Source organism: Acipenser ruthenus, chromosome 21, assembly GCF_902713425.1.
Source record: "Acipenser ruthenus chromosome 21, fAciRut3.2 maternal haplotype, whole genome shotgun sequence".
Classification (NCBI taxonomy): Eukaryota; Metazoa; Chordata; class Actinopteri; order Acipenseriformes; family Acipenseridae; genus Acipenser; species Acipenser ruthenus.
Window position 1 is genome coordinate 25,501,236 of NC_081209.1, and position 26,646 is coordinate 25,527,881.

At 39.3% G+C, this 26,646-nt stretch overlaps 1 protein-coding gene across 2 annotated transcripts; it reads right to left on the reverse strand.

Annotated features, from left to right (window-relative positions):
- Nucleotides 1-14: 14 nt before the first annotated feature.
- On the reverse strand, nucleotides 15-26,619 carry LOC117427637 (dual oxidase 1-like). 2 transcript variants are annotated; one of them, XM_058995262.1, is made up of 34 exons: nucleotides 26,555-26,619; nucleotides 26,296-26,446; nucleotides 25,582-25,665; nucleotides 23,020-23,184; nucleotides 21,936-22,123; nucleotides 20,135-20,336; nucleotides 19,204-19,370; nucleotides 17,926-17,986; nucleotides 17,415-17,511; nucleotides 17,237-17,327; nucleotides 15,407-15,509; nucleotides 14,401-14,573; nucleotides 13,630-13,805; nucleotides 13,262-13,380; nucleotides 11,894-12,031; nucleotides 10,671-10,784; nucleotides 9,974-10,176; nucleotides 9,354-9,539; nucleotides 8,740-8,965; nucleotides 8,118-8,211; nucleotides 7,354-7,529; nucleotides 6,945-7,020; nucleotides 6,568-6,660; nucleotides 5,078-5,256; nucleotides 4,579-4,809; nucleotides 4,351-4,450; nucleotides 3,676-3,725; nucleotides 3,374-3,501; nucleotides 2,864-3,017; nucleotides 2,244-2,476; nucleotides 1,885-2,043; nucleotides 1,516-1,671; nucleotides 1,188-1,316; nucleotides 15-971 (listed from the first exon to the last, which is right to left on the reverse strand). In XM_058995262.1, the coding sequence occupies exons 2-34, from the start codon at nucleotides 26,369-26,371 to the stop codon at nucleotides 849-851; spliced, it is 4,650 nt and encodes a 1,549-aa protein (XP_058851245.1). In that variant the 5' UTR covers nucleotides 26,372-26,446; nucleotides 26,555-26,619; the 3' UTR covers nucleotides 15-848. The 2 variants fall into 2 exon arrangements, with proteins under 2 accessions (XP_058851245.1, XP_058851246.1); XM_058995263.1 differs by lacking the exons at nucleotides 19,204-19,370; nucleotides 20,135-20,336; nucleotides 26,555-26,619 and having other exon boundaries at nucleotides 26,296-26,472.
- Nucleotides 26,620-26,646: the final 27 nt, after the last annotated feature.

Below are 26,646 nucleotides of genomic sequence, written 5' to 3' on the forward strand. Positions count from 1 at the left end.
AAACACAAAACATGTTATAAAATGTCAAAGATTTATTTGGCAGAAAATAAAATAAACTGTCCCCAAACATGCCCAATATTTTAATTTTATTATTTCATCTGAATAATTCCCATTTAAGCATGTATTTGTAGTAACAGCCCTGAATGTAGGGTTGTTTATATTCATTTCAATATAACACACATCTATTTTTCTCTAGACATTCTATTAAAAATCTTTATACGCATACTTCCATCACTGCTTGATTTACAGTACAACATTCTACAGATTTCTGCTAAAGCTTTAATCATGTTTGCCTATTAATATTGTTTAATTTCCATATTTTATTATTGTAATATAAACTCTCAACACAACATAGTCACAACAAATGTGTGTCACATCACAATTTGAAATAGTGTTTTATAATGCATATTTATTTAATTATTGTATAATCCGCATCAATACTACCTGCTGGGACTGGTGCAGTATCTCTCAGCTATGTAACAAAAGCTCAGTTGACATAGCTGTTTACTCCAGTCTAATTTTCAGGGCAGATCCCTATTAGTGGCATAAAGAGAAAGTGAAGAAATTGAGAATGCTCGTAAGGCAGTCGGGCGAGGCAAGGTAAAGGAAAGCTGAGAGAAATCAGTGATTGCAATGGTAGAAACTAGCAGTTAAGCACGTAGGAGCATTTCCTTTAAGAGTGATGAGTAGTTTTCTAGCATTTAAATTGTTTGATCTTGATCTTGTAAAAATGAAACAGGCGTGTTTTTTTTTTTAATATATATTACAGGCTGCGGTGAAACACTTTGAGAATAGGCTTGGCTGGTTTAGTCCTTCGTACTTCTTAGAAGTGTTTCGTAGCCTGCAGTCTAGAAGTTCTCATAGTGGTGGATGAAGTGAGCATGGTCCCGCTTGTTTATCTGCTGACAGGCTTTCTCCACATTCTTTGTCAGGCCTGGAGGGCCACAGCTGAACACACCGATTTTTCCAACCTAAACAGTATGGGACAAAAAAGAAAAAAGAAAAAGCCAATTACAATCGATTATCAAACAGAATAGGTTTGTACCATTGATATCATTGGTACGTGACAATATGAAACGCTACTACTGTTGTATCATGTATCAGTTTTGGAGAAGTGTACGTGTTTTAACCCAATGAAACATCAAAGTATCATGGTCTGGCTACCTGACGAGAAGTTACAAGCTTACCTCAGGATGGACTTCTTGCAGAGAGTTAAAAAACGGGACGAAAGGAGGGCGTCCAAAGTGAGTGATGGCGCGGAGCCCAGTGAACAAACTGCGGTTTAATACCTTCTGGAAATGGCGTTCACAGATGTACTGAAAAGAGAACAGGAGTGTGAAGTTAGCTGAAGACTTGTGGTCTACATGGAGCAATTGGATTTATGATCACAAGTCAGGACAGACGAATCTAGTGAAAAGTGAAGGAGGCATCATCCACAACTGGAGTGAAGAAGGAACCATCCATTAAGAGATACTTTCAAGGTGAACCTCACAGGGTCGGCCGATTGCTACCTACCAGCATAGTGGTCCTGAGGTCAAACTTCTCAGCCAGCTGGGTGATGTAGATGTGCACTGAGACCAGGTTGTTTGAATCGTTCATCTCCACCTCTTTGATAATGTCCGCCAGCCACTCAAACTGGCGCTGCGTCCGTGTCACCCAGATAAAATAGATCTAGAGAAAGAAAATGCGGAAGCATTAGATGAAGGGCAGCAGGCCATTCAAACTCTTTTTTTTTTAAACAAGGATGTGGCTGTTTAATTCTCACAACTCGACTTGCATTTGAACTGCTGTAGCCTGCATCATTTAAACAATGGTCTAAAATAATCCTACTTTTCAATATTACTTTGAGGGGGTGTCTGCACAGTAAGCAGATGACAGACTTACCTTTTTGCACTGAATCTTACAGTTGATGGAAGACTTGAAAACAAGGTCCTTCAAGATGGAAGCAAAGGGTGTGACCCCTATTCCTCCCCCTACCAACACTGACACTTCATAATTGTTCCATTCTTGGTGCCCCTCACCAAAGGGTCCATCCAGGTATAACTGAGGAGGGAACAGACAAGCACTCTGGTTAGCGCTAGAACAAATGTGGATGACTTGCAGAAAAGGTTGCCAAGCACAATATGTGTCGTAAAGCATTATAAACATGACACTATTGTAATGCAATTGGTAGTCTGACTGCGTGACTCACTAACAAAATGCAGTTTACCTTCAAGTTCCTCATTCCTTGTAGATACACTTACTTTTGGATAGCTGCCCAGCTCTGAGATGACCTCAGGGGAGTAGGTTTCTCTTAACTTCGTGGTCCAGGGCCCCACTGCCCTGATGTGAAGGCTGAGCCTGTCTTCGTGGGGGGCTGAGGTCAGGGTAAACGGATGGTACTCATCAGTTCCTAAGACCAGGCAGGCAATTCTCACCCACTGCCCAGACTTGTACTCGAAATCCTGAGGGCGCTTGAACTCCAGGTGCGTGACCCCTGAAAAAAAGCTCACGTTTTATCAAGGGATCATCATCAGGCAGAGAAAATGAAGCTCTGAACACCTTGTTGTTTCCTAGGCCATTGGGCTGGCAAAGAATAAAGCAATATAGAGCTGCAGAAGAAATGAGACCCATGCCAGGTGCTTTCAATCTTCACACCACGCTACTCCAAGAAAGGTAGAAATCAGCAATGTGCGTTTTTAATATTGAATTACTGTGTATGATTGGCAAAGGAAAGATACCATTCCAAGATCATATCTGACTGACAAGAAAAACAAATAAATACAGTTTGACATCAATCTTTGGCTTGCATCATGGCGGTCTTTGCTTTATATATAGAAGACAGAGTACTGAGTATGTAACTGTCAGTGAGCAACAGCCATACCTGAGGGAAGGAGCTCTGCTTTAACCACTGCAATCTCAATCTTTTTCCTGCTCAGGCTGACAAGTTTATCCAGCAGATAGAGGATAGCAGGTACTAGGAAGTACACATAAAACCGTGGCTGCTGAATGAGGGCAAAGCTACCATGAATGATGATCTGTGGCAAAAAAACAAAAAACAAACACACACGAAATATGATCACTTAAAATCGTGTAAAATCTTACATTAAAATATAGCTCACCGGGGATTATTTGCTACACTATTCCATAGTCTCAATGTTTGCAACCTCTATATATCATATAGGAATTAGGAAACCTTGAAAGTCAGTAGTCCTGATTGTTTAACCGATTTGTTTAGGAACAGAAACATTATTTTATGCACCAGAGTCAACTTTAAACTATTAGGAAAAGCCTCTGAGACATTAAATGACACACAACTGGAAAGTGAAGCACTGTTGGAATCACTGATGGTTTCATATATGTAGCATTTGCAGCAGGGGCACGGTATATTTACCAGAATATACATCAGGACATAGAGGTGATGTGTGATCCAGAATCCTCTGAAACTGATGCGCCGGAAGTAATGGGAAGCGAAGACATACATAATGGCCAGAACCAGGAGAAGGATAACTCCAGTGAATCCTGTCAAACAAAAGAGACTCAAGATCATTTGCTCTTTAAAAACTACCGACATATTCAGTGTATTCAGGTTTGACACCTGGACATGTACAAAGGGAGTGACTTGTTCTGTTCTGGCTTTTTCATCTTTATGTTAAGAAAGTGAAACACAGCCAATGCAAACAAAGTTTAACCTACCTGGAACAGTTTCAAAGAACCACCAGTAAAACTTCTGAGGTAGTTCAGACCTGCAGAACAATATCAAAACAAAAACATGGAGTTAGGAATCTGGCTTTCAATGTTTTTTTTTTTTTTTTTGGTTTGGCGATTGTGAAATTAGTCACTATAAAAGGCAAAAGGCTTGTTGGAAAAGCTTTTGAAGTTGTCAGTACAACTAAGTTAAAAGCTGTCTGTAAAAAAAATAAAAAGTGCTATCTGAGGTGACTATTTCAAAAAGTTGTAACACAAGCAATAAACAATTATTTTTACTACTCTTACCTGCAACAAGGTTCTTTCGTGACAGTCTTAGTACAGAAACCATGACCACAGTTGGAAATTAAGTGGAGATAGGACTTAGGATAGCAGGAAGGAGACAGTTCTTCACAGAGAGTGGTGAGTGTATGGAATGGGCTACCTAATAATGTCGACGAGACAGAAACACTTTGATCCTTTAAGACCCAACTTGACAAAGTTGAGAGATCAAACTGCTACTGGGAACCAGATGAGCTTAGATGAGCCGAATGGCCTCCTCTCGTTTGTAAACTACGTTCTTATTAATGTTGTTGTTTTTATTTTTTACTTTAAAGCCAAGAGATGTTTCACACTGACAGAATGCATTAAAAAAGAACTGAGATAGGTTAAACCTTGACTTACCCATCGTTAAAGAAAACATGTGGGAACATGCAGGCCAAGATACTTAGAGGGCTTATGGAAAAGATGTACACATTCACTACATGGCCCAGACTGTGGAGAACTGCAACAGAAAAAAACAAAGGGACATGCCAGCGGGGTCAAACAATGTGTGTTTACAATAAGCATGTGTGAAACAGACTGGCTGCATCTTGAACAATGCAAGCCAGCTGGAGTCTTTGGAAATCTTACTGGAGAGCACAACGGCAGACATGGCAATCCAGCGATGGAAGTCCACCGCCGCGTCGAAGGGGATGTAACGGTTGAGGAAAGTCTCGCGCAGGAAGGTGATCAGGTTCCTGCACATGGTGAGCAGCATGTAGGAGAACATGAAGGAAACTGAGGCTGCCGTACCCCGAGACACGATGATGCCCACCATGGTGGTCTCCGGTATCCCAGTGGTGTCTGCTTGGACAGCATAGTCTAAAACACAACCCGGTGCATAATATTATTACAGGACACAAAGCTCTTCTTGGACCAATGACTCTTAAAACAGCATATTTTAGATAGACAAACCACAGAATGACAAAATTATTAGCCTAATCTTATTAGTTAAGAACAACAGGCGCAGCAGGAGGGTTTGTGCTATTGGGACAAAAAATATCAAGTAGACACTAATGCAAGTATTAACAAGGTCTGATTCTAGAAACCTCAAAAGATGCTGCTTCAGATTGATGTTACTAACACTTACGGTAAGATCGTTCCACAAGTACTCCTGCTGAAATGCCGTAGAAAATAAGAAAACACACGATGTGGCGCCGGTAGTTCTCGATAAAGCGCTTAAACTGCTGGATCTTGTGGTGAACTTTGCTCCTGTTGTATTTCTCTCGCTTAGCTTCAGTGTACAGGTGTGGACGGTGCTGATTGGGCCTGAAAAGAAACATTTAATGATGGTGGTTCTTCTTAACATACTGTTCTTACAATACTACAGAATCATCAAGACTAGTCTGCTTTAGGTATTTATGGTCTTAGGAGCTATACATGCTTGTGTCTTCAAATGTTTAACAGGAGCTCAATTTACAATGTTCTACAAATATATCAACCTGTAAAATAGCTGTTCTTGGGACCACAAGCAATACGACATGCCACTACAGTTACCTGCGATTATTCATCTTCCAACTTGTTATTAAAACAATAAATGAGAACACTTTTACCTGCTAAATCTACAAAATGTAGCATTTGCAGTTTTTTTAATGACATACCAGGAACACCTCATAATCTCATCATACGCGGAAAAAAGCCTTCTCACTCATCAGAGTACTATTTGTTGTGGCTTCAATAAGCTAATAGTTCAGACCCAGGTACTAATTACTACTTCTAGATGAGAAGTTGAGACATTATTTCACTTACTCTTGCAACAGCCGTCATTGAGGGAGTAACTACAGGTTACCACTACTTAATCCAGATCAAGATACAGTACTTACTCAATCTTTAGGATTCCAGTGCTATTAAAAAGCAATTCAAACATTTAACCAGTATTTTTTTTTTTTTTAGGTTGGTAACTTCAGTGCAACGGCCAATAAACTGTTCAAAAGCACTTCCAGCTTACCCACTTTGACAGGATAGTCAAGTTGATATTTGTCAAATACGTTTGTATAAAATCAACAGTTTATCGGATAATGACCAAATGCAATCCGTAAGGCCTCTGTGAGGTTTGGAGCAGTTCTCACATTCACAGACAGACACACAGAAGGAAAGCAAAGCCGTTTCAGAAATTCTAAGCTTTTATTTCAAACCAATAACGGTCTCTCTACCAGTGTCGATCTTCCCAGCTCCATACATACAAAGGAGGGTATTTGAATTAAGCTTTTTGAAAGGAACCAGAATGGGTTTTATGTATCGGATGGCCAGTGATGGTTATTGCTTAGGCTTGATACCATGAACATTGCTTTGAGGGACATGCACCAGCACTGATGGTTTTAATGTATAGATCGCATATCAGATCCATACACGCAAATAGTTATTTCATTTGTCACCACAGTTTTCCATTTTAGTTGCTACTACTGAGACCCAGAGTCTCGACCCAGTCTTATATTACAAGATATTTGGTTGAGTGGTTTTAGCATAACATAATTGCAATTATCTATTTCTCGTTTTTTTTGTTATGTGGTCCTTTTCTAAAATGCCAACAGGTAGTGCCACCATAATTCAAAATCACCCCTAGCTTCAGACATGACTTACTTTCCCATCATTCTTCTCCTGGGCGCCTGCCCCAGCTGCCCCACTGTACTAATGTCACCGTCTTGCATGTCTGTGTCGTTGCAGCAGGAAGAACTGGAATTTACAGAAATTAAACAGTACTGCAGGTAAGAGTCAGGTTAAAATTACATCCAGCAGTTTTCTAAGATTATTATTGTTGTTAACTATAAAGTATAACATTATCATTGGGTTTCACATAGCCCAATTAGCAATGGTCCTGGATTACCCAAGATAACATCAGGTAGTGCTGATCAGGGTCTATGATCCTAGTATGTGGTTTTGTATCCCTTATCAATGAGCATTATAAATTAAAATAAGGATTTCCCTTTTCATTTGACTATTTTATGCTTATAAATTACCTGCAGTCCTTATCTTTGGTAATGAAAGACACCCTGTTGTACATTTGTTGTTTGTTTTTATCCTGAATCTCAATCCCTGAAAATAGAAAAGATATTAAAAGCCAAGATCCAAGTGCTTCTACTATCACTACCTTTGTATAGAAAGAGACACAAGGAGCACCAAAGCATACTGAACTTTGAATTGGAAAGTTTCAAAAGGAAGAGCTCCTTCCCCTCCATGTGTAACAGTAACGGGTCTTTCGAATGGGTCGCTATGAGCGGCTTTGCCAACAGTAATTGGAGATTTGCAACATACCACAAGTCATCACTATACGTTTCTACAAGAGTCATTGTAAGAGAGTTGTACACACTACAATCACCTAACACTTTTAGAAATGACAGATCTTTTTTTTTTATTCTGGACTCTGACCTTTCACATTGAGCTGAGCAAACTGCAGTTCTTTTTCGTGATCCCGGAGCAGGAAGTGAAAGTCCTCCCAGGTTATCTCCTCCTTGTCCTGGAACCCTGCCTCCCTGAACATGGACTCGATGACTTCCTCGACCTGGGACTTCGACAGGCAGTTGTTGGAGATCTCAATGAAGGATCTAAAGCAGGGAGTGAAGGGTGCTTCGTGTCAGCCATTGGGCCTACTTCACAAAGCTTTAACTTGTAATTTATTTGAAGTCTGTTGGAACCTTTTTGAAAGTTTACCAAAGTATTTTTGCTGTTGTAGCATGCTTTTCCCATACATTTACCATAGTTTACCCTGGTTTGCCATGTTTTTTTAATATGCTTTACCATACCTCGCTATTCTTTACAATGCTTAACCTACACTTTACCATGTTTTTACTATGTTTTATTACACTTTTCTGTGCTTTTACTATAGTATACTTTTATAAGGGAATGGATGGAAGCTGTTCTAGACTGTTAAAGAAATCAACAACATCCTAGAACAGAGTATATCAAATGTTTCAGATGTGGCTTAAGTGGCTATTGATTTCACATTCCCCGGCAAGACAAACACCTGTTCATTTTTAAAAACCAGTGCCAAACCGTATTGCTTATTTTGTAATATTATATCATGGTGAGCCCTTCCATCCAGGTGCCAGGATACATTGGAAGGTAGTTTGTTTGGTTTGTATTTAGGTATCAGATTTTTTTTTTTTTTTTTTTAAATGAATGAATTGGCTCACCTCAGTAGCCTGGAAAATTCCGATTTTGACAGAAATCCATTTCCGTCAAGATCGTACATTGTGAACATCAACTTTGACTTTTCTGCTGGTGAGCCTGTTAAGAGGAAACAAGATGAAAAGAAATATCTTACACGGGTGTGGTAGAGCCAACAACACCCAACTGAACTCTTCATCTCTCCATTAACAAAGTGCAAACATCGATCTGGCCAACCCTTACTGGAACTGTGCGGGATTTGATACAAAACATTTAATGGGCTATTTTCTTATGATAACCCTTTATTTCCTCATAGCTTAATTGTCATTTCAGTATACCTAAAGCTTTGCTGTATTATAATGCTAGTGCGTGTGGTTCAAGGGTTGAGAACACAATCCCTGTTTTGTGAGATCCCTACAATCACAGAGAGCTATTTGATCTATGTGCTAGCAGACTTATGCATTAATAGTATGGACTAAGTTCTGATTCACACATTGGCAAACAGGAACTCAATGTACAACCAATGCAAAAAACTAGCTAAACCAAATTTTAATAACAATGCAGCCTAATTCAATAAGACCTTGGATCTTGAACTTTTTTCCAAAACTGTTCTTCACTATGAATTCAGAACATTGGATGCAAAGTTACCTTTCATGAAGATGACTATGATGTCCATGAACTCCCGGAAAGAGAGGTACCCATTGCCGTCTTTGTCTGCAAGTGAAAACATGGCTTCTACAAACAGAGAGTCTGCTTTGAGCCCCAGTGCTTCAGCAAGCTCAGTCCCGGTCAACTCACACAGAAGGGCCTCCTTGGCTTTCTTTGAAGTGACGAGATTTAAATCACCGGCATCTGATTTTTCAATGTCAAGCACCTGAAGAGCGTGGAGATGGAAAAGTGAACGGTCACAAGATTAAAGTGTGGATTTGTTGAATGTTGATTTGTCTGCAGCCAAAATGCTCCAGGAACTCCAAAATGTATATTGCATATTGATTTTTAAATGTAAAAAAATAGTTGACTAATTTATTAACATCTTCATTAACATCAAGTAAAATTACATTTGAACGTGAAAGCATTTCATTTTAAAAAAAAATGTTTTGAAGGTGCTGCATCTGAGCTCCAGTCTCTTCTCCAGGCATCTCTAAGATGTGATTGCTTAAACACAGAGGACCACACAATTTCCCTTTCAGACAGAGCTCAAATCAAACGGGAAGGCATTGTATTAAGCTTCCATTGAAGGATTTACTTCTGTTTTAATTTACCTGGGCAAATGCGTGTCTAAAAAATGTGTCTAGAATTTGGCTTCTCTGCTGTTTCGTCACAGCCCCCTTCAGCAGGTCTTGTTTTCTTGCCTCTGTGATGTTTAAAGCCACCTCAATGTTCTGCATGTACGTCTGGAGGTGTGTCAGAAAATCTGCTCGTTCGCATTCTTCATCAAAGAACAACACCTAGAAAAATACATGTGGGCAGATACAAATACAATGCAGCTCCCGGATGATACAGGCTTAGCAAGACAATACCAGGAATTCAGACCAAAGACACATGTGGGATAATGCAGCCCCCGGATGATACAGGCTTAGCAAGACAATACCAGGAATTCAGACCAATGAGGCGGCTTTGCTGTAAATTAAAACCCACGCCGGTACACTCAAGACAAAGACACCAGATGGAAAGTATAGGAAGTTGAAACTTACTGATGTTAATAGAAAAAAAAAAAAACATGCTTCATATTAACTGGTCAATAATTAACAAGTATAGCAGAGTCATTGATAAGGTCAATCATCTGTATTCATTTGTACTATCCTACCTAACAATCATAATTACAGTGAATTCTTCCCTGGGAAACATCACAGAGTTGGTAAAATACAGTTGCACGGCTCACCAGGTCATACTCCTTGGGAATCTTCACAAGCAGTGCTTTCTGGCCCTGGTTGTTGGATTGGATGATATCCAGGTGGCTCCGGTTGTTCAGGTTCATGGCTCGGACTGGGCAGCGCCGGGCATCCAAAACTGTGATCCATTTGTTGGCATCGTATCTGAGGCTGACTTGGCGGAGGGGTTCCTTGGGTCCCTGCCACTCAGACGCTGCCAAACGAAATAAAATCAAATGGCTGTTTGGACAGCAGCCACGTTTCCTCCGAAATATACCCAACACAGTAGCATGTTGGATCCATCCATGAGAAGGTCACGGCTTTACACATCACCATAAAATGGGCAGGCCATAAACGGCGCACAGTTTCCCAGCTGTTCTTTATATTGTGATTTTGTGGGTTTAGATTGTGAATCTGTATCAAATGGGATTTGATAGAACACATTTGCAAGCTGGGTGGCTTTTAGAATTCTGCTAGGGTACAATATGACTCAGTTTCAGTTACAGGAGTGAGTTTATTAAACACTGTATTCACCCACACAGCTACAGGTGTGTCCATGGATTACCAGTTGTCTAGATTTATTTTGTAACTATCATATTTTACTTTACTGAATTAAAGCAAGATGTTTCAGTCCACCAGAACAGCTGCAGATATACAGTTTGAAAAACTCTGAAGCAACAGCCCCCACGTTTCCCTGTAACAATGTACCTGTTATTCCTTCCCCGAGCTCCACCTTCTTATTCACGGGTTCCTGCTTCTTCTGGTGCTTCTTGAACTTGGACTTGCGGAAGTAAGCCACGAGATAGGCTACAAGGAAGCTGCCTGTGAGCAGACAAGTCAATACTATAGAGCTGGTATTCAAAGGGATGTGAATGCACTGTAGAGCTGGTATACAAAGGGATGTGAATGCACTATAGAGCTGGTATACAAAGGGATGTGAATGCACTATAGAGCTGGTATTCAAAGGGATGTGAATGCACTGTAGAGCTGGTATTCAAAGGGATGTGAATGCACTACAGAGCTGGTATTCAAAGGGATGTGAATGCACTACAGAGCTGGTATTCAAAGGGATGTGAATGCACTATAGAGCTGGTATTCAAAGGGATGTGAATGCACTATAGAGCTGGTATTCAAAGGGATGTGAATGCACTACAGAGCTGGTATTCAAAGGGATGTGAATGCACTGTAGAGCTGATATTCAAAGGGATGTGAATGCACTGTAGAGCTGATATTCAAAGGGATGTGAATGCACTGTAGAGCTGATATTCAAAGGGATGTGAATGCACTACAGAGCTGGTATTCAAAGGGATGTGAATGCACTGTAGAGCTGATATTCAAAGGGATGTGAATGCACTATAGAGCTGGTATACAAAGGGATGTGAATGCACTATAGAGCTCGTATTCAAAGGGATGTGAATGCACTACAGAGCTGGTATTCAAAGGGATGTGAATGCCAAGCAAATGAAATGATTCTTTCTGTCACCCAACACCTGAGACACTTTAGAAACAAACCTGTTATCCTCCAGCACAGAAAAAGAAAAAAAACCTTCTGTAAAATACTTCATGGCAGAATTGCATTCATTAGGGTCTGGCATTTGTTTAACTACCTTAATTAACAAGTTGTCAGTGCCTGCTATGTCATTTTATAAAATTGACAACATAATATAAATTTACCTTTGATTCTAATGGCATTATAATATTAAATCATATGACATAATATCCTACTAATCTTGTGATTGAAACCTCTTTTACAGACTCGCCTCACTAGTAATCATTGTGAGAATGATCTACATGATACATAAAGGACATGGCTTCAGAAATGGTCTACAAGTAAATCAACACTGGATTTAACAACAGGACTGGTAAAAAGTCCACAAAGACGATTTGAAATATATCCAAATGCATGCAAAGAGAATTGAAACGGTCAGTACCTAAAGGAAAACAGAGGAGGACTGCAAGTACAAACCCGAAGCCGACTGGACTGCCTTCGAAATAATCAAAGGTAGTGACATTAGTGCAGGGGTGCAGAACTTCCACAGTTAACTGCCGGGGCTGAGGACAGGGATCACCTGAAACACACAGGCAACTGATAAAGAAAGGAGCCAGGAAATACAACTTATCTGAAACACGCTCTGTTTAATCAACTGACATCCTTGCAAAATGTGTTTGCCATAGAGGCCCAGTAAATATGACATCATATTAGACAACTGCTAAAAGTTAATAAATAGTCATTTATTTGTACTGGCAATTAACAAATGGTACATATCACTTAAATAGGTCCAAGTGATTATAAACATGTTGATTTATTTAATTCTTAGCAGACGCCCTTATCCAGGGCGACTTACAAGATATCACATTATTTTTACATACAATTACCCATTTATACAGTTGGGTTTTTACTGGTCAAATACCTTGCTCAAGGTAAAATGCCTTGCTCAATGGTACAGCAGCAGTGTCCCCCACCTGGGATTGAACCCACAACCCTCCGGTCAAGAGTCAAGAGCCCCAACCACTACTCCACACTGCTGCCCTAACAATTATAGATTACACAATACTAGCCAGCTATATACCTGTGTGAACTCAGTGTACATGATGTACTGTATAGAGAGAATAACATATAATTACGTACCGCTGTGTAGTTTTCAATATACTTAACAAAAAACTGACAAATTGAAAAATGTGACATTTTAAAATCTAACATGAAATACTGTACTACTAGTATGGCTTCTGGTAGATGTCTTTGACTACATGATGTTAACTACAAGATATACATTACGTTGCTACAGTTATTTTTTTAATTTTCGCAATCCTAAAATTCTAGGTGATGCTAAACTTTTAGCCAGAGCTATGTTTGAAAACCTCATAACCTTATGCCAAACGGATCTATTTGAATCTTTTTGAAGGTGCACCGTGTAGTCTTTTTCAATGTTTGTCTGCTAGACTAAAAAGTCTCTATCACCCAGATTTTTTTAGATTAAGATGGTGACTTTATCAATGCTACTGTGGTAGTGAAATGCTAAATTGTGCTCTTTCTAAATAAAACATCACCCTTGGTGTTTTCATTTGTGCTCGACAGATTACATGTACGAACCCATGAGGTTTTCTCGCTCCGACCTGGTTTCTCTGAGTATTCAAAGGGGGCGGGACAATGGGCTCCCCAGATACAACCAAGCAAGAGAGGGTTTTGGTCTCAAACCTCTTCAGAGAGGAGATAAACCCTGAACTGTACAAACCCCATGGTAAGAGAAAAATAAACCTCTTAAAGTTATAAGATTCCATGCAACAATAACAATGCTTACCCTTTTTCCATAGAAAGACGTTTTCTTGAATGTGTTCGTCGCCAGCATTAATCACTGCAACAAGCACGTCATGAAATGTTGTGTTGCGAATCATTTGGATTTCTTTATCTGTGAAAAGACTGAGAAGAAAAGTTTGTGTAACCAAGCAGAGCAGGTCAGCTTGGTTACACCCACCCCTGGAACTTGCTTGGGGATTTATCACTTGGGTGTCCCCAACGGATGGAGATTAAACAAACTGATCATAGCTACTGTCATTTTAGAAAGCACAGAGGAATTGAGGTAGGTAAGAAGGAATACAGGAGTTGCACAGAGTAGTGAAGTTGAATTAGATTCATTAAAAGCAAAATGAAAAAAGTATCCATGGTTACCCATTCTGTGTGTTTTGGAACCAGAAGCGGTCTCCGTTCCGTAAACGCTCAAACTGGTCCAGAATGATGGCACTAAACAGCTTCCCAGGGTTGCCGTTGGACTCTAGGAGACCACCCGGAAACAGCTCTAGTTTGGAGGTGTTGTTTCCATAGAGATCAGCCAGTTCCTGGAACAACTGCGGGTGACAGGGGGGCAGGCCATCATTTTACTCCTGGATCATTTTTTTTTTTTATTGCATCTTGGTAGTGCCACCAGCCAAGTTATCCTTTTAAATGAGTCCCTGTTGTGCTGTGATTAACACATTCAGATCAACCGATTAAATGGTAATAGCTGATGTTGTTTTTCTAACCTGGCTTTTTGTAACATGTTTTGGCCAGATGACAACAGGAAGATCTGCAATAAATACACCTGATGTTTAACTTTCAAATTATGATTGTGTTATGTGCAATTATTTTAACTGCTTCAGGAGTTGCTATGGCATCAATTCATTGAATCGCCCTGTTTTTCACTCAAGAAATCTGGTAACCCTACTTTGTACTTTATTGGGACCCCCAAAATGTTCCTCTGGGACCTTCAGCTTTTAGTTGAGTCCTGGACCCTTAATGGGAAAAAGTTTTGGAGGGCACGGATAAAAGCATAGCAAGATGTAGCAAAGCATAATGGAAATCATTGGGAACTATCTGAAAAAGTAGAGAAAAAGCGGCAAACAAATGATTATATACTTTTATTAGGGGGGGGGGGGGGGGGGTAGCGAGGTATTCTTCTCTTACCTTGGGGTTTGTTTTGTACAGTTCAGGGTTTATCTCCTCCCAGCTCTGAATAGGTTTGAGACCAAAACCCTCTCTTGCTTGGTTGTAGCTGGGGAGCCCATTGTCCCGCCCCCTTTGAATACTCAGAGAAACCAGGTCGGAGCGAGAAAACCTCATGGGTCCATACATGTAATCTGTCAAGCACAAACGAAAACACCAAGGGTGATGTTTTATTTAGAAAGAGAACAATTTAGCATTTGACTACGTACCACAAAAACGCATTGAAAAAGTCGCCCTCTTATTCTAAAAAAAAAAAAAAATCTGCGTGAAAAAGACTTCTTAGTCTAGCAGACAAACGTTTTCAAAACACATTGAAAAAGACGAGAAGGCTACCTCTCCTGCGAGTCAGAATAACACGGTGCACCCTCAAACACGTTCAAATTGATCTGTTTGGCATACGATAATGAAGTTTTCAAACTACAGCTATTGCTATACGTTTTACATCACCTAGAATAAAAAATAATACAAAAAAAATATATATGACCATAATTTAGATCTTCTATTTAACATAGTACTAAAGTGTTTCATGTTACAATGTGTCCGTTTTTCATTCAGTATACGGTATGTAATTCTATATCTTGACGTAACATTATTCAGCAAGTTTAATTCAACTTACGAAGCAAAATGAGTTCCTTATAGGGTGGTGCTAAACTTTTGGCTACAGCAGTACATTGGTGCAAGAGGTGTTTCCAGGACTCAGCTAGACCTGAATGTTTATTCTTTCCTTTGGTTTTATTGAGTAGATTTAGTGAAATGCTGCTACTGGAAATGTAGCTACAGTACCTGACTATAGCCTGACTCAACAAGGCCACCTAGAAGAACGATCCTGAAAGCTCCATGGATGTACTGTACTAAGGTCAGAGGACCGGATTTTCTTGCATAGTAAAGAGCTGAGAGTGAGGTTTAAATCTTTGACCTGACAGTGTGATCTCTTCCCTGTTTCGAAGGACAGCAAGCTCTGCAGTACCTCTCAAATCTTCAACCACAATGTTGTCTTCTCTTTCGGCTATCTGGGATGCCATGCCCATCATTAGATCATCAATATCTTCTCCATTTTTGAGGTTAGGGTTCTACACAGAAATCCATTAAGGTTATGAATGTATTCATAAAATCCTGTGCTGGTATAACATATGACTTCTAAAGGAGTCGATAGGCAATAGCTGGTGCCAGGAGTCTTTCAAATGCATCTTTGGGTTTGGCTTTAAAATCAGGGGATTTCCATGACAAAAAAACAACACCTGGAAGAAATATCACCTGAACTGGAATTTACTACAAGGAAGTTGCAGTTACAATTACTGTTATGTATATCGACAAGCATTACACCGTGTAACAAATTTTTTTTTTTTTTGTTCCTGGGTAGTAAGTGTTATTTCCTAATTGCTTATGCCTCAAAAGTATAGAAAATGGCTATTATTCCCCACAAACTTTGCTTTTGTGACCAGGACAGTGATATTTTGAAATTTACCTATTTTCCAGAACATTCCAGATAGATTCAGTGCTGAGTAAACTTGGAGTAACTTCTAGAACTTTCTAGAGCTTTCCAGTAATATAAATAGTAGTATAAATACAGGGGCCTTAAGCCCACCAGTTCAGTTTAGTTCCAGCTGCCTAAATGGATACATATCTGCATTTTTCTGAGATGGCATCAAGGTCATAGGAGACTTCAAAATGGTGGCATTCCTGATGGGTCTCCAAGGCGGTTTTACCAAGTTCCCCTGCTATCTTTGCCTTTGGGACAGCAGGGACACCAAGGCGCACTACCACAGGCGGGACTGGCCACAGCGGACCGAGTTCTCTGTGGGGAGGAACAACGTCAAGTGGGAGCCACTGGTGGACCCCTGGAAGGTGCTGATGCCACCACTGCACATCAAATTGGGCCTTATGAAACAATTTGTCAGAGCTCTAGATAAGGAGTCGGCAGCCTTCAAGTACCTTCAAGACTTCTTCCCTAAGCTGTCTGAGGCAAAGGTCAAAGCCGGTGTCTTCGTCGGACCACAGATAAAGAAGATCCTGGAGTGCAATGAATTCCCCAAGAAGCTCACTAGTAAGGAGAAAGCGGCTTGGAACAGCTTTGTCGCAGTGGTTCGGGGCTTCCTAGGCAATCACAAGGCCGAAAACTATGTGGAGCTGGTTGAGACGCTGGTGAAGAACTACGGCACAATGGGCTGTAGGATGTCCCTCAAAGTCCATATCCTTGATGCTCATCTTGATAAATTCAAGGAGAACATGGGAGCGTACTCGGAGGAGCAAGGCGAGCGCTTCCACCAGGATATACTGGACTTTGAACGCCGCTACCAAGGACAGTATAACGAGAACATGGTGGGAGACTACATTTGGGGGCTGATTCGTGAAAGTGATTTACAGTATAATCGTAAATCTCGAAAAACTACTCACTTCTAAATCTTTTGTAGTCATTTTTGTATTACTTTAGTATAAATACATGTTAATTTGGATTCATATGTTGTTTTTTTCTGACTTTATGTGAACGAAAAGACACAAATTCGCCCGTTTTCTCATTGGAAATAGGTACATTTCAAAATATCATTGTCCTGGTCACAAAAGCAAAGTTTGTGGGGAATAATAGCCATTTTCTATACTTTTGAGGCATAAGCAATTAGGAAATAACACTTACTACCCAGGAACAAAAATTGTGTTACATAGTGTTATCATTTAAAGTCAATGAATCAAATTACAGTAAAACAAACATTAACAACAAAAAAGTACAATAATACTTACCTGACTCATTTAACTTTCTATACACACCAAGAGGCCTCAAGCAACAGTAACCATAACGTACCTGTCTGCTCCAGTAGCTATTGCAAACACGGAGAGCTGGAGACTTGCTGCCATCCACATTGGTAATGTCCCGGAACTCACAGCTCTTATTTCTGGAACAGGAAAGTAAATCGCGTTTTAAGAGATCTAGGAAATGTGACACTTCATAGATGTTTTAATATTCTCTATTTTTTCAGTACCTCATATAGACTCCAGGGGGCACCATGGTGGCACCAAACTGCATGGCAGCAGCCTGGAATTCTGGGGAGATCCCTGGATCCACATACTTCTGGTAGCCTAAAGAAAAACATTATATATACAAAAATAAAAATTATTATGTAGTAAATTACATCACTATATAAATATAAGTAAATGAGTTTCCATGGCATCAAAACCTTAGAAGTACCTCCACTGTTTGTTTTCAAACACACTTTCCCTTGACAAAGGTGTGTTAAATAGACCGAAACGCTGGGAAGTGACTCTTTCTGAGCAAAAACTGGGTTGCTGTGATAAGTGACTACAATTGATTGTAACTTAGTCCTATGCTACAAGCTACATTTAATTCCTCTGTATAGGTTTGCAAAGTACCGCTGGCGAACAGCCATTTGGTAGCTTTCTATTCTAATGACTTTTTTATCCTCATGTATAATGACTTTTTCTTTATGAATGTGATATCCTGATGTATAAAAATGCGGAAGCACATCTTCTCACCTGGATATCCTGGTACACTTTGTCCTAGATACACTGGCAGCCATTCATAAAAAACTATATTCTAGTGGAAAAAAAACAAACAAAAAACATTTCAACACCACCGAGAACATATTTTAGCAAATAAACGTAACGTAATTTAAATACATGATATTTCATGTCCACAATGATTTCTTGCAGCTCATTTTACTGAAACCATAAAATCATCAATCAAGTTATGGTAAATAAACTTTGATTTTGCTTAATGAATAGAAAATGATGCATATAAATGTTTACTATATCAAAAATATCATTTTCATTTGATCACACCAGACCAGGCATACCAAAAATCTAAAAACACATTCCACTGGTGATGTATTATTAATAAATACTTATATTTAATAAAAAAAGAGGATTACTTTTGTGCTGATATTAAGATGTTCTCTTTTTCTCTCGCCTCAGTAATGAGATGAGGTTATCTCAAGTGTTATATCAACATAACCACCACAAAAATAGGACTTTTAAATTACAGCTTCCATTATTTTCAAAAGCAATAATTAACATGAAAGAAGGCGATGACGGCGCGTCAGGTTAAGTTTGGGGGCCACAATGAGTCAATGGTCCATCCTCTACATACAAAGGTTTGAAAATAAGGACAAGCCTCTGAACGTGACACTGCCGAATTACTCATAATTAATAAAGTTACAAACAGATTGAGTTACAAGAGCAGCTTCACCACTTCCATGTCCCACCAATTATGCTACAATCAGGAACACACTGTAAAAGGCAGCCAGCGCTTGAATGGTTAACTCAGTAAGATATATGTGGGTGGTATGGAATGAATGGCTCCATTCCATCCCAGATCATCTAACACACATGGAATGTGTTCTGAAAGAATCAAATCGATAAGGTCTAGAAATCGAGAAAGCTTCCTAGCAAAACACTGTATTTACTAATACTACATATTCTACCAGTGTGTGTTTTATAGCTATGGACAGAAAGAGAAGGAGTTGTGATTGGACTAATTAAACACGAGTTAAATCACAATCTTTCAGGACCTCAAAGGTCTCTTCTTCAGGTAAAAGTAGGAAAGAGAGATTGATGTTTACATTCCCATGGATAAAAGTCTAGAATTAACGAATAGTCATGGTGATCCATAACTGAGCACATGATCTTGACTCATCATTTTGGATTGTGTGTGTGTGCGTGTTTAGCTTGATCTTGATATTGCAGGTGCACCCAGTCAGATTGTACCTGCCATTAAGAGATTAACAGACATCAACAGGCTGACAGTTTACTCACTTGCAATGCTGCAATAACCCATTTCCTGGCATTCTGAAACAGCTCTTCATCGGACCACAATGGGTGCTCGGCCTTTAGCATGGAAGCCAGATGATTGTGGTATCTAAACCAGATAACACCCTCCGCTACAATAAAGACATTTTCGTTGCCTCTGGCATTGCCAAATTCTGTCAAAACATTGACACTGCAATTATAACACTAGACATATTCAGGACACAAATCCTACCATTTTCAACGCTAATTCTAACAATTCCCAGGAAGCTGAATCATGTTTTAAAATGTTTCTGCCTGATTAAATAGCTGCAACACACACAAAGAGCCTCCCCTTACAAATGCTGCAAATCCAATTTAATATAACCTACTGCCAGTATCAGAAAACACCAAGAGGAAAAAGCTTGATGTTCCATGTGAACCCGTTATTCATCTAGATGCAAAGGCTCTGTCTAGATGACCAGTTTAATTACTCAGGTACAATGAATTTGGAATGAGGTTTTTGTAGAATCAAGTTAAACCTACTGATTAAGGGCACTAGGACACTTCAGTTTATGTTAAAAATACTGTTTCCAGCTAAACCTACACTTGATTTCTATATTTATGAGCACAAATATGACTCATGGGATGCTTAAGAGTATGATTACTGCTGGCCAGGATTTATTTTTGAGCCCAAACACCTGCATCAGCAACTGAAACATTGTGCAAGACCACTTGCTAAAGAAGCCAAAGACAAAGCCTTAAGGATTTCACGTACTGTGTGTTGTTGTTAACGACTCTCATCACAGTAAAATACAAAAAACCAAACAAACAAGAAATGAAAACACTGCCTTCCACGACTATGCCTTGGGATTTGTAGATGAGTCACAGCTTCCTAACAAAACACTTGGATTACTGAGTCCAGACCTTCATTAGTGCTGTGGTGACAGATGGGTCTTACCATAAAGCCCTGTGAGTCCGTGCTGCCCTGTTGATGGATCAGCAGAGTTCCACATGAAGTATTTCCCGTCACTTTGTTTCGGGAAGGCTGGGTCTGGCCCCGACGCGAACTTCCCCCCGGAAAAGCTTCGCAGCGCGTCGCACCACGAGTGAGAGGACCCGTAAATAGAGCTCCCGTCGATCCAGGCGGTCACGTGGTTTGTCTAAGCAATGTAATGCATCTCTGTTAGATACATTTATCTCTCCTTACTGAACATTCACCCTTTAATATTATAAACACTCTGTATTACACTAATGAGCTGTGACCAGATGCTCCCAATATCTTATCTACTTTTAATAGGCATCACATGCATAAACGCAGAGGTAATATTATAGATGCATAGGCCAAGAATAAAACCCCTGCTCCTGCTTTTGTGAATTGCAGGCAGTCCAAATCACCTGCTGACAAGTTTAATATCTGCTATAGAAGATGGATTATTAAGCTTGGATGGTGTTGGCATCCTTGATTAGGGTACTGATACTTGATTTCAGGTCTGCATCCAGACGGTGGACTGATGGTCCAATCCAGCTCCGAGTGGCTCACTTCATAAAACAAATACTACCGCCACAGCCAGGCCTGAAATGCAAGCTTATCCCAAAGAAATTCACAGCTCAATGAACGGCTATCATTGGCCATCACGCTTGCCTATTAAATTCACCTTACCTTGCTCCGACACATTCTTGCTATTGTTATTATAACAGACTTCCCTTTAAAAGGGTTGTTTGATTGCCTGTCTGCAAGAGGTGATGAAAATTAGTAATTACAGCAAACCGCCCACTGCATCTGGATTAAAAAAGTATTCATTCAGAAAGACAGCCCTGTCTCATTAAATCACAACCTGCATTCTGCACAGAGAACAATAAGCTGAAAGGAAAATATTTTTAATTATTCTCTTAATTGGTAACTGGGTTTTCGTAGGTGCTGGGAAGCTTTAAATATCCCGGTCACTGTGGGTTTCATTGTAATAAACTCATTACTAAGCTACCATTCAGACTGAAATGCTGACCGGAAAAATTGATTTTCTAGGAAATGGTAAAGCAAAACAAAAGCACTCATCTGTTCCTGCAGACAGACATACACAAGTATTAGCATTATATCATTAAACTGTGACCTCCCTGGGGAACATGCCTGTCCTGATTCTTCAAGAGAACTTTCTTCATTGCTTTGGAAATGTTCAAATAGTTTCTTCTGGTAATTCAAGAAGCTCATGTGCTTACATTTTTTTTTTTTTTAATTAAAATTAAAACACTAACAGGAAAATACGATACATGCCCCTATCCTCTACAATGAAGCAATTAAGTGAAGCCACTCAATCTAGGTGTAATGACTTGTGTAACAGTGCAATAGCTCACATAGTCTATGGGTCCATTGTAAATTACCACACAAAGATTTCTGGGGTTTTCCTCAAATACTTTTAACTGCTCCAAATGAAAGAGGCTCCTGTCTTCATTCTTCTCACTGTCTCAGACTATACTGTAACTATTGTTTATCCTGAAATGTAGCCCAAAAAAGGAGAGAAAAGATCTGGTGTCACACTAACAATGCTGGTTGAGTGATCCGAACTGGTGCTCTGAATGTGCTGGGCTGACTACCCAGTCACAACCCTTATAAGAGTTTACTGGCAGCAATATCTGATCATTCACATTCACAGTCGAACTTGATTAAAACGACTAAAATATCAAGTTTATTCAACAGTAAAGTAAGAGCACTACTATCAGTATTGGGCCAGTAGGGACATTGACTGCAGTATATAAATCTTCACCTGTGCTCTAGGGTTGTTTGGGCTCTTTCCAGTTTCCTTGGACCATTGGCTGCGTTGGAATGGGAGGTAGACCTTTCCAGTGTTGCTGGGATCAAAGACTGGGTCTCCCTGGGGCACCTGGATATTCAGAAACTCAGGAGGACAGCCTGGCCTTCTGGCATCCAGAATCTCAAACACAACATGGTACCCTGAAGCACAACTCACTGTTAGCAAGCAACAATGACCAAGTCGTATACATACTGGGGTATTTATATGGCGAGTTATAGTGACCTATAAGGGGTTTAGCCAAGAATGCATGGTCATTTTCACCAGACACAGTGTATTATACAAAGCTTTTTAGGAGTGTGGTTAAATGTGGTACTGTATTAAGAAGCATTTTCATCTTGAAACATATGATATACCACAGTGTAAAAAACAAAACAGTAGCTTATATATATAAAAACACAAAAACAGTAAATAACTGGAAAGGTTATTGTATAAAATACTTAATATACCTACCTGACCTTTATTTCATGGCTTTTTGACTACTTGGTTATCCAGGTTTATAAATACTAGTCTAGCTGACCATACTTTGTAGCGGAGAACAGTCTCTCATTGTTTGAAGCTATATTTCGGTGGTTAGAATACACTACTTCTTTGTGATGTAAGAAGAAAGCATTCTTACTGTAAACTGTAAAGACTGTGGCTTTCCCAAACTCACAAAGTATCTCTACTCAGCATTTAACTTCCAGAGTTCTAATGCGTTTCACCCCAGGTGAAAGCTAGCTTGGACTTGGCTTAAGTAAAAAGTGAAATACAGTTGACTTTACAATATTTTCTATCTTTGCTATTTTCAATATGAACACATTAACCGTATACGCTTATTTATCAAAGTAGTGAAAAGGATGCTTAGTTTGACACTTTCCCATTTATTACCTGAAGATCTACGAGGGATAAGCGTAGTGAGTGGAAAAACAACAAGTGGACCAGCACAAGCATGTGCAAGCACTGAATCATCTGTCTGCAGTGAATACAACAAACAGTAAATATTCTCAGTAATAAACATTTTAGGTGACATGTTCCACTGTACAGCACTTGACCTTACCAAAGAAAACGGAGAGCACCGTCCTGTTGTTGCTGGATGGGATCCCAGACGGGCCCTTCGTCACGACGTTGCTGATTCTACGGGGGTTGGGGAGCTGTGGTTCCTGCATGGCCTCATACACTCCATCAGCATAGTTTGCAGGCAAGAGCCGCATAAGAGGAGAATCTTCAGAGACACAGAGAAATACAAGAAGATTTGCTAAGCGTTTGCTCCACTGCACAAGTTAGCATCAGTTATTTTATTTCAATAATGGAAAACTAAATGCACAAAACAAAAATAAATAACACACTATTTCCGCAATTTCTATTTTCACCATAAAGGCTTTTTTCTTGCATCACAGAGTGTCCCTGTTGGCAGGGCTGGATTCAGTTTGATGGGGGCCCGGGGCAGTTCTAGTTCTGGGGGGCCCCTTCTTTGCATATTCAATGACTTCTCTTTACTGTTTGACCACCACTCATGCCTCAAGTCAAACACTGCTGTTAATTCTCCTTGGTTATTTCACTTCCACTCTTTAAATGCCATATACCAATTGTAAAGCTGAATCAAAGTTACAACAAACAGAAGGTCAAGTTACAGCAGTCAGCCCAGTCATACGCTACTTATTTATTTCATATATTATTATTCTAAATTATATATATATATTTTTGGATCCCCTCAAAATCCGAGGCCCCGGGCTGTTGGATAATATTTTAGTTTTATGATAGCTTCAGAAATCATCTTTGTATTGTAAGAATTGCTGTTTTGTGCAAGACCAGTGTCACCACTTGGTGGAGGAGTGGGATACCACATACCAAATGCTCCATCACTGCTCAAACAGAGAAGCAGCATATGGGTCTCATTGGAGGGTGTTATTGAACATGAAAGGGGATACTTGAAGCTTGTGTCAAGGTATGAGGAAGGAAGGATAACAGTATTTCAAGGTTTTTGTGTTTTATACAAACTTTTAATTTAATACTGGTGTCGTAGATAAAAAAAGATAAAACTATTCTTAAACAATACTGTATAATATTTCTTGTATACATCAATTCAAATGATGTGACAGCAGTACGACTTATTTGTAACAAGAACAAGATATCATATTGGATTTAGTTTGTTCAGCTTGCGAGGAATCCAGCAGCTCTTATTTCAACCGTCTCTTATAACATCAAGATCTAAACGCAGGTTTATCTTACATTATTGTACAACTGGGATATGTAGGTCAGTAATTCTGCATTAATACAACATTTTACTGCACTTACAGAAATACAATGCTGCATAATATGAGACGCTATCATTTATCTCTTTCTAAAGACTTTTCGTTTCCTTTCTCTTTCTTCACTGACTTGTAATTAGAGACTTCAATGGTTTAACACATTGGCCCGGTGTGTCCTAGTGTTTGGAAATAGCACAGACTTGTAATACGGCTTGTCGTTTATTGTTATCTTCTTCAGTTTTTAAACATATGTTTGTGTTGGGGTAAAAAAAATGGGTAGAGCAGGTTCCAACACATGAGCATATTTCTAACTATGCCCAACATAAAAACTGAACACAATTCTTCAAATTGATAAGATGTTTTGGTTGGGCTTGAAAAGTCTCTGTGTTGTCACTGCCAGTGTATAGTTCTTTCAATTGGTCTATTCCAGCCATATAATCAAGTCTACTTACCCTAGTCCACTGTCATAGCAGTAGTGTTCTGCATACGTCAATGCATATTAAGATTCCATTTCTTTCTCTCACCCATTCTCTTTGCACTTCACAAAAGCTCAGTACATCTGGCAGCACGGTAATATTACAATGTAATAACTGCAATACTGTAATCAGCTCTCCAGAGGAGTGTTTTACACATTGAAAAATATATGAATTACGCATGAGGTTTAGATTTTAGGAGTTAAGAATATGCAGAGCACTTTTGCTGCACAGTTTGAGTTTGCATGTTATCAAGCTTCTCGTAGGAGAGACCGGGGTGGGTTGTCACTCTTTGTTCTCTTTTTATTTGGAATGACATTCTATGAGGTTTCTGTTCCTAACTAAGTACAAGAGTAACCTTTCATGTATATAGGGAGATTTTAATATTGGGGTAACTTTACCCCAAATAGGATATTTAGGCTGTTCAAAAAGTGTGGCTCACCTGAGACAACCTGCCCTGTACAGGGACTGGTCATCATAGATCATGTGAAAAAGACTACAGAGAGACTAATATTTCAACTGAGTTCAATGCATGGTACAAAATCATATTGCAGCTTTATATTGCTTTTATAGGCGATGAGTAATAAATACAATATTCTTGTTCTCATTAGTGCAGTATCGGTACATTTTGGTATAGTTCAAAGTAACATTACAGTTCAAATGTAAGGTTGTAGTCAATATAGACCCCATAAGTTATCATTAAAGTACACACAGTATTTATTGAAAGTATACCTATAGGCCTTCTCATAACTTCAAGGTAATGTTCCATTTTACTCAGTGTCTAAATTGGAGAGTATATTACTCAAGGACCTAAACCCGCATCTGGAGCACTGACTGTAATATTATAGCGTATTAATGTAACTGTAATACAATGCAGTAATGTCACCAATATTATACCTGTTGATCCCCGACTGTGGTGTGCCAGGTTATTGTACCACCCATCATAGCGTTGCACCTCCCAATTAATATTAGCTTGAGGAGCTAAAAATGGAGAAACAAAGGATGACAAATGATGTTAATTAGAGTACATTTGATCACTAAAATGTATCTAACAATGCCGCTTATTCAAAGCGATTTGCATCACTACTTACATTAGCAACTACAGTTTTGCTATATTATTAGAGTAGGACCACGCCCCCTAGTGGCTTTTGAATTAATAAGAAATGTGAATAAAAAGAGACCAAGTTAAGAGTGGAATAATTCGTTTGTGGTACCAGGCTGCATATCTGGAGAAATGTTGATCAATTCCTAAATACATTTATTAAAAATACTCAAATATAAATGTTGATCAATTCCTAAATACATTTATTAAAGATGCTCAAATATAAGTAGACTAATGCTCAGTATGTGTGTGTGCACATAAATACTAGGTAGATATTAAAATGCATGCAAACCAAAGGCAGAATTATCCCCTAGCTGTTGTTTAGTGCTTAGTTTTAGAATTACTCAACATTCCATCCAAACCCTTATCTAAAAAGTTGTCAGACATCATAATTATATTCAAAAATCCCTTTAGCGTTCACATTTAGTGACAACCCTCTAATTTAGATGTTTTCCACGTTAGCATATCAAATTCACCAGTCAGCTGTAAAAACGACCTGGAATACTTACCCGCCGGATACAGCATCGATAATATTAGGCAGACAACACGGGCAAAGGATATGCTCCCTCTGCGAAGCGAACCCATCTTTGCAGAGAGATGACCACCGACGTGGAGCCCTTTAAGATAACAGACGAGCTTCTTAACAAAGCCAGCAATTCACTGAAAGAAAAAAAAACTTCTCCTAAAAAAGGCACGGGCAGAGGGAACTTTGTAGTACTCAGGGATTATTAGTGTGGAAATGTTAATTTACTATAGGCAAATACACACCGTTGTGTTATAATGAAAACACAGAACTCTGGGGTTTTTTTGGTTGTTAAGTAAAATAGAACAGCAATACGCATGGCTGTCTTTAATTTTCC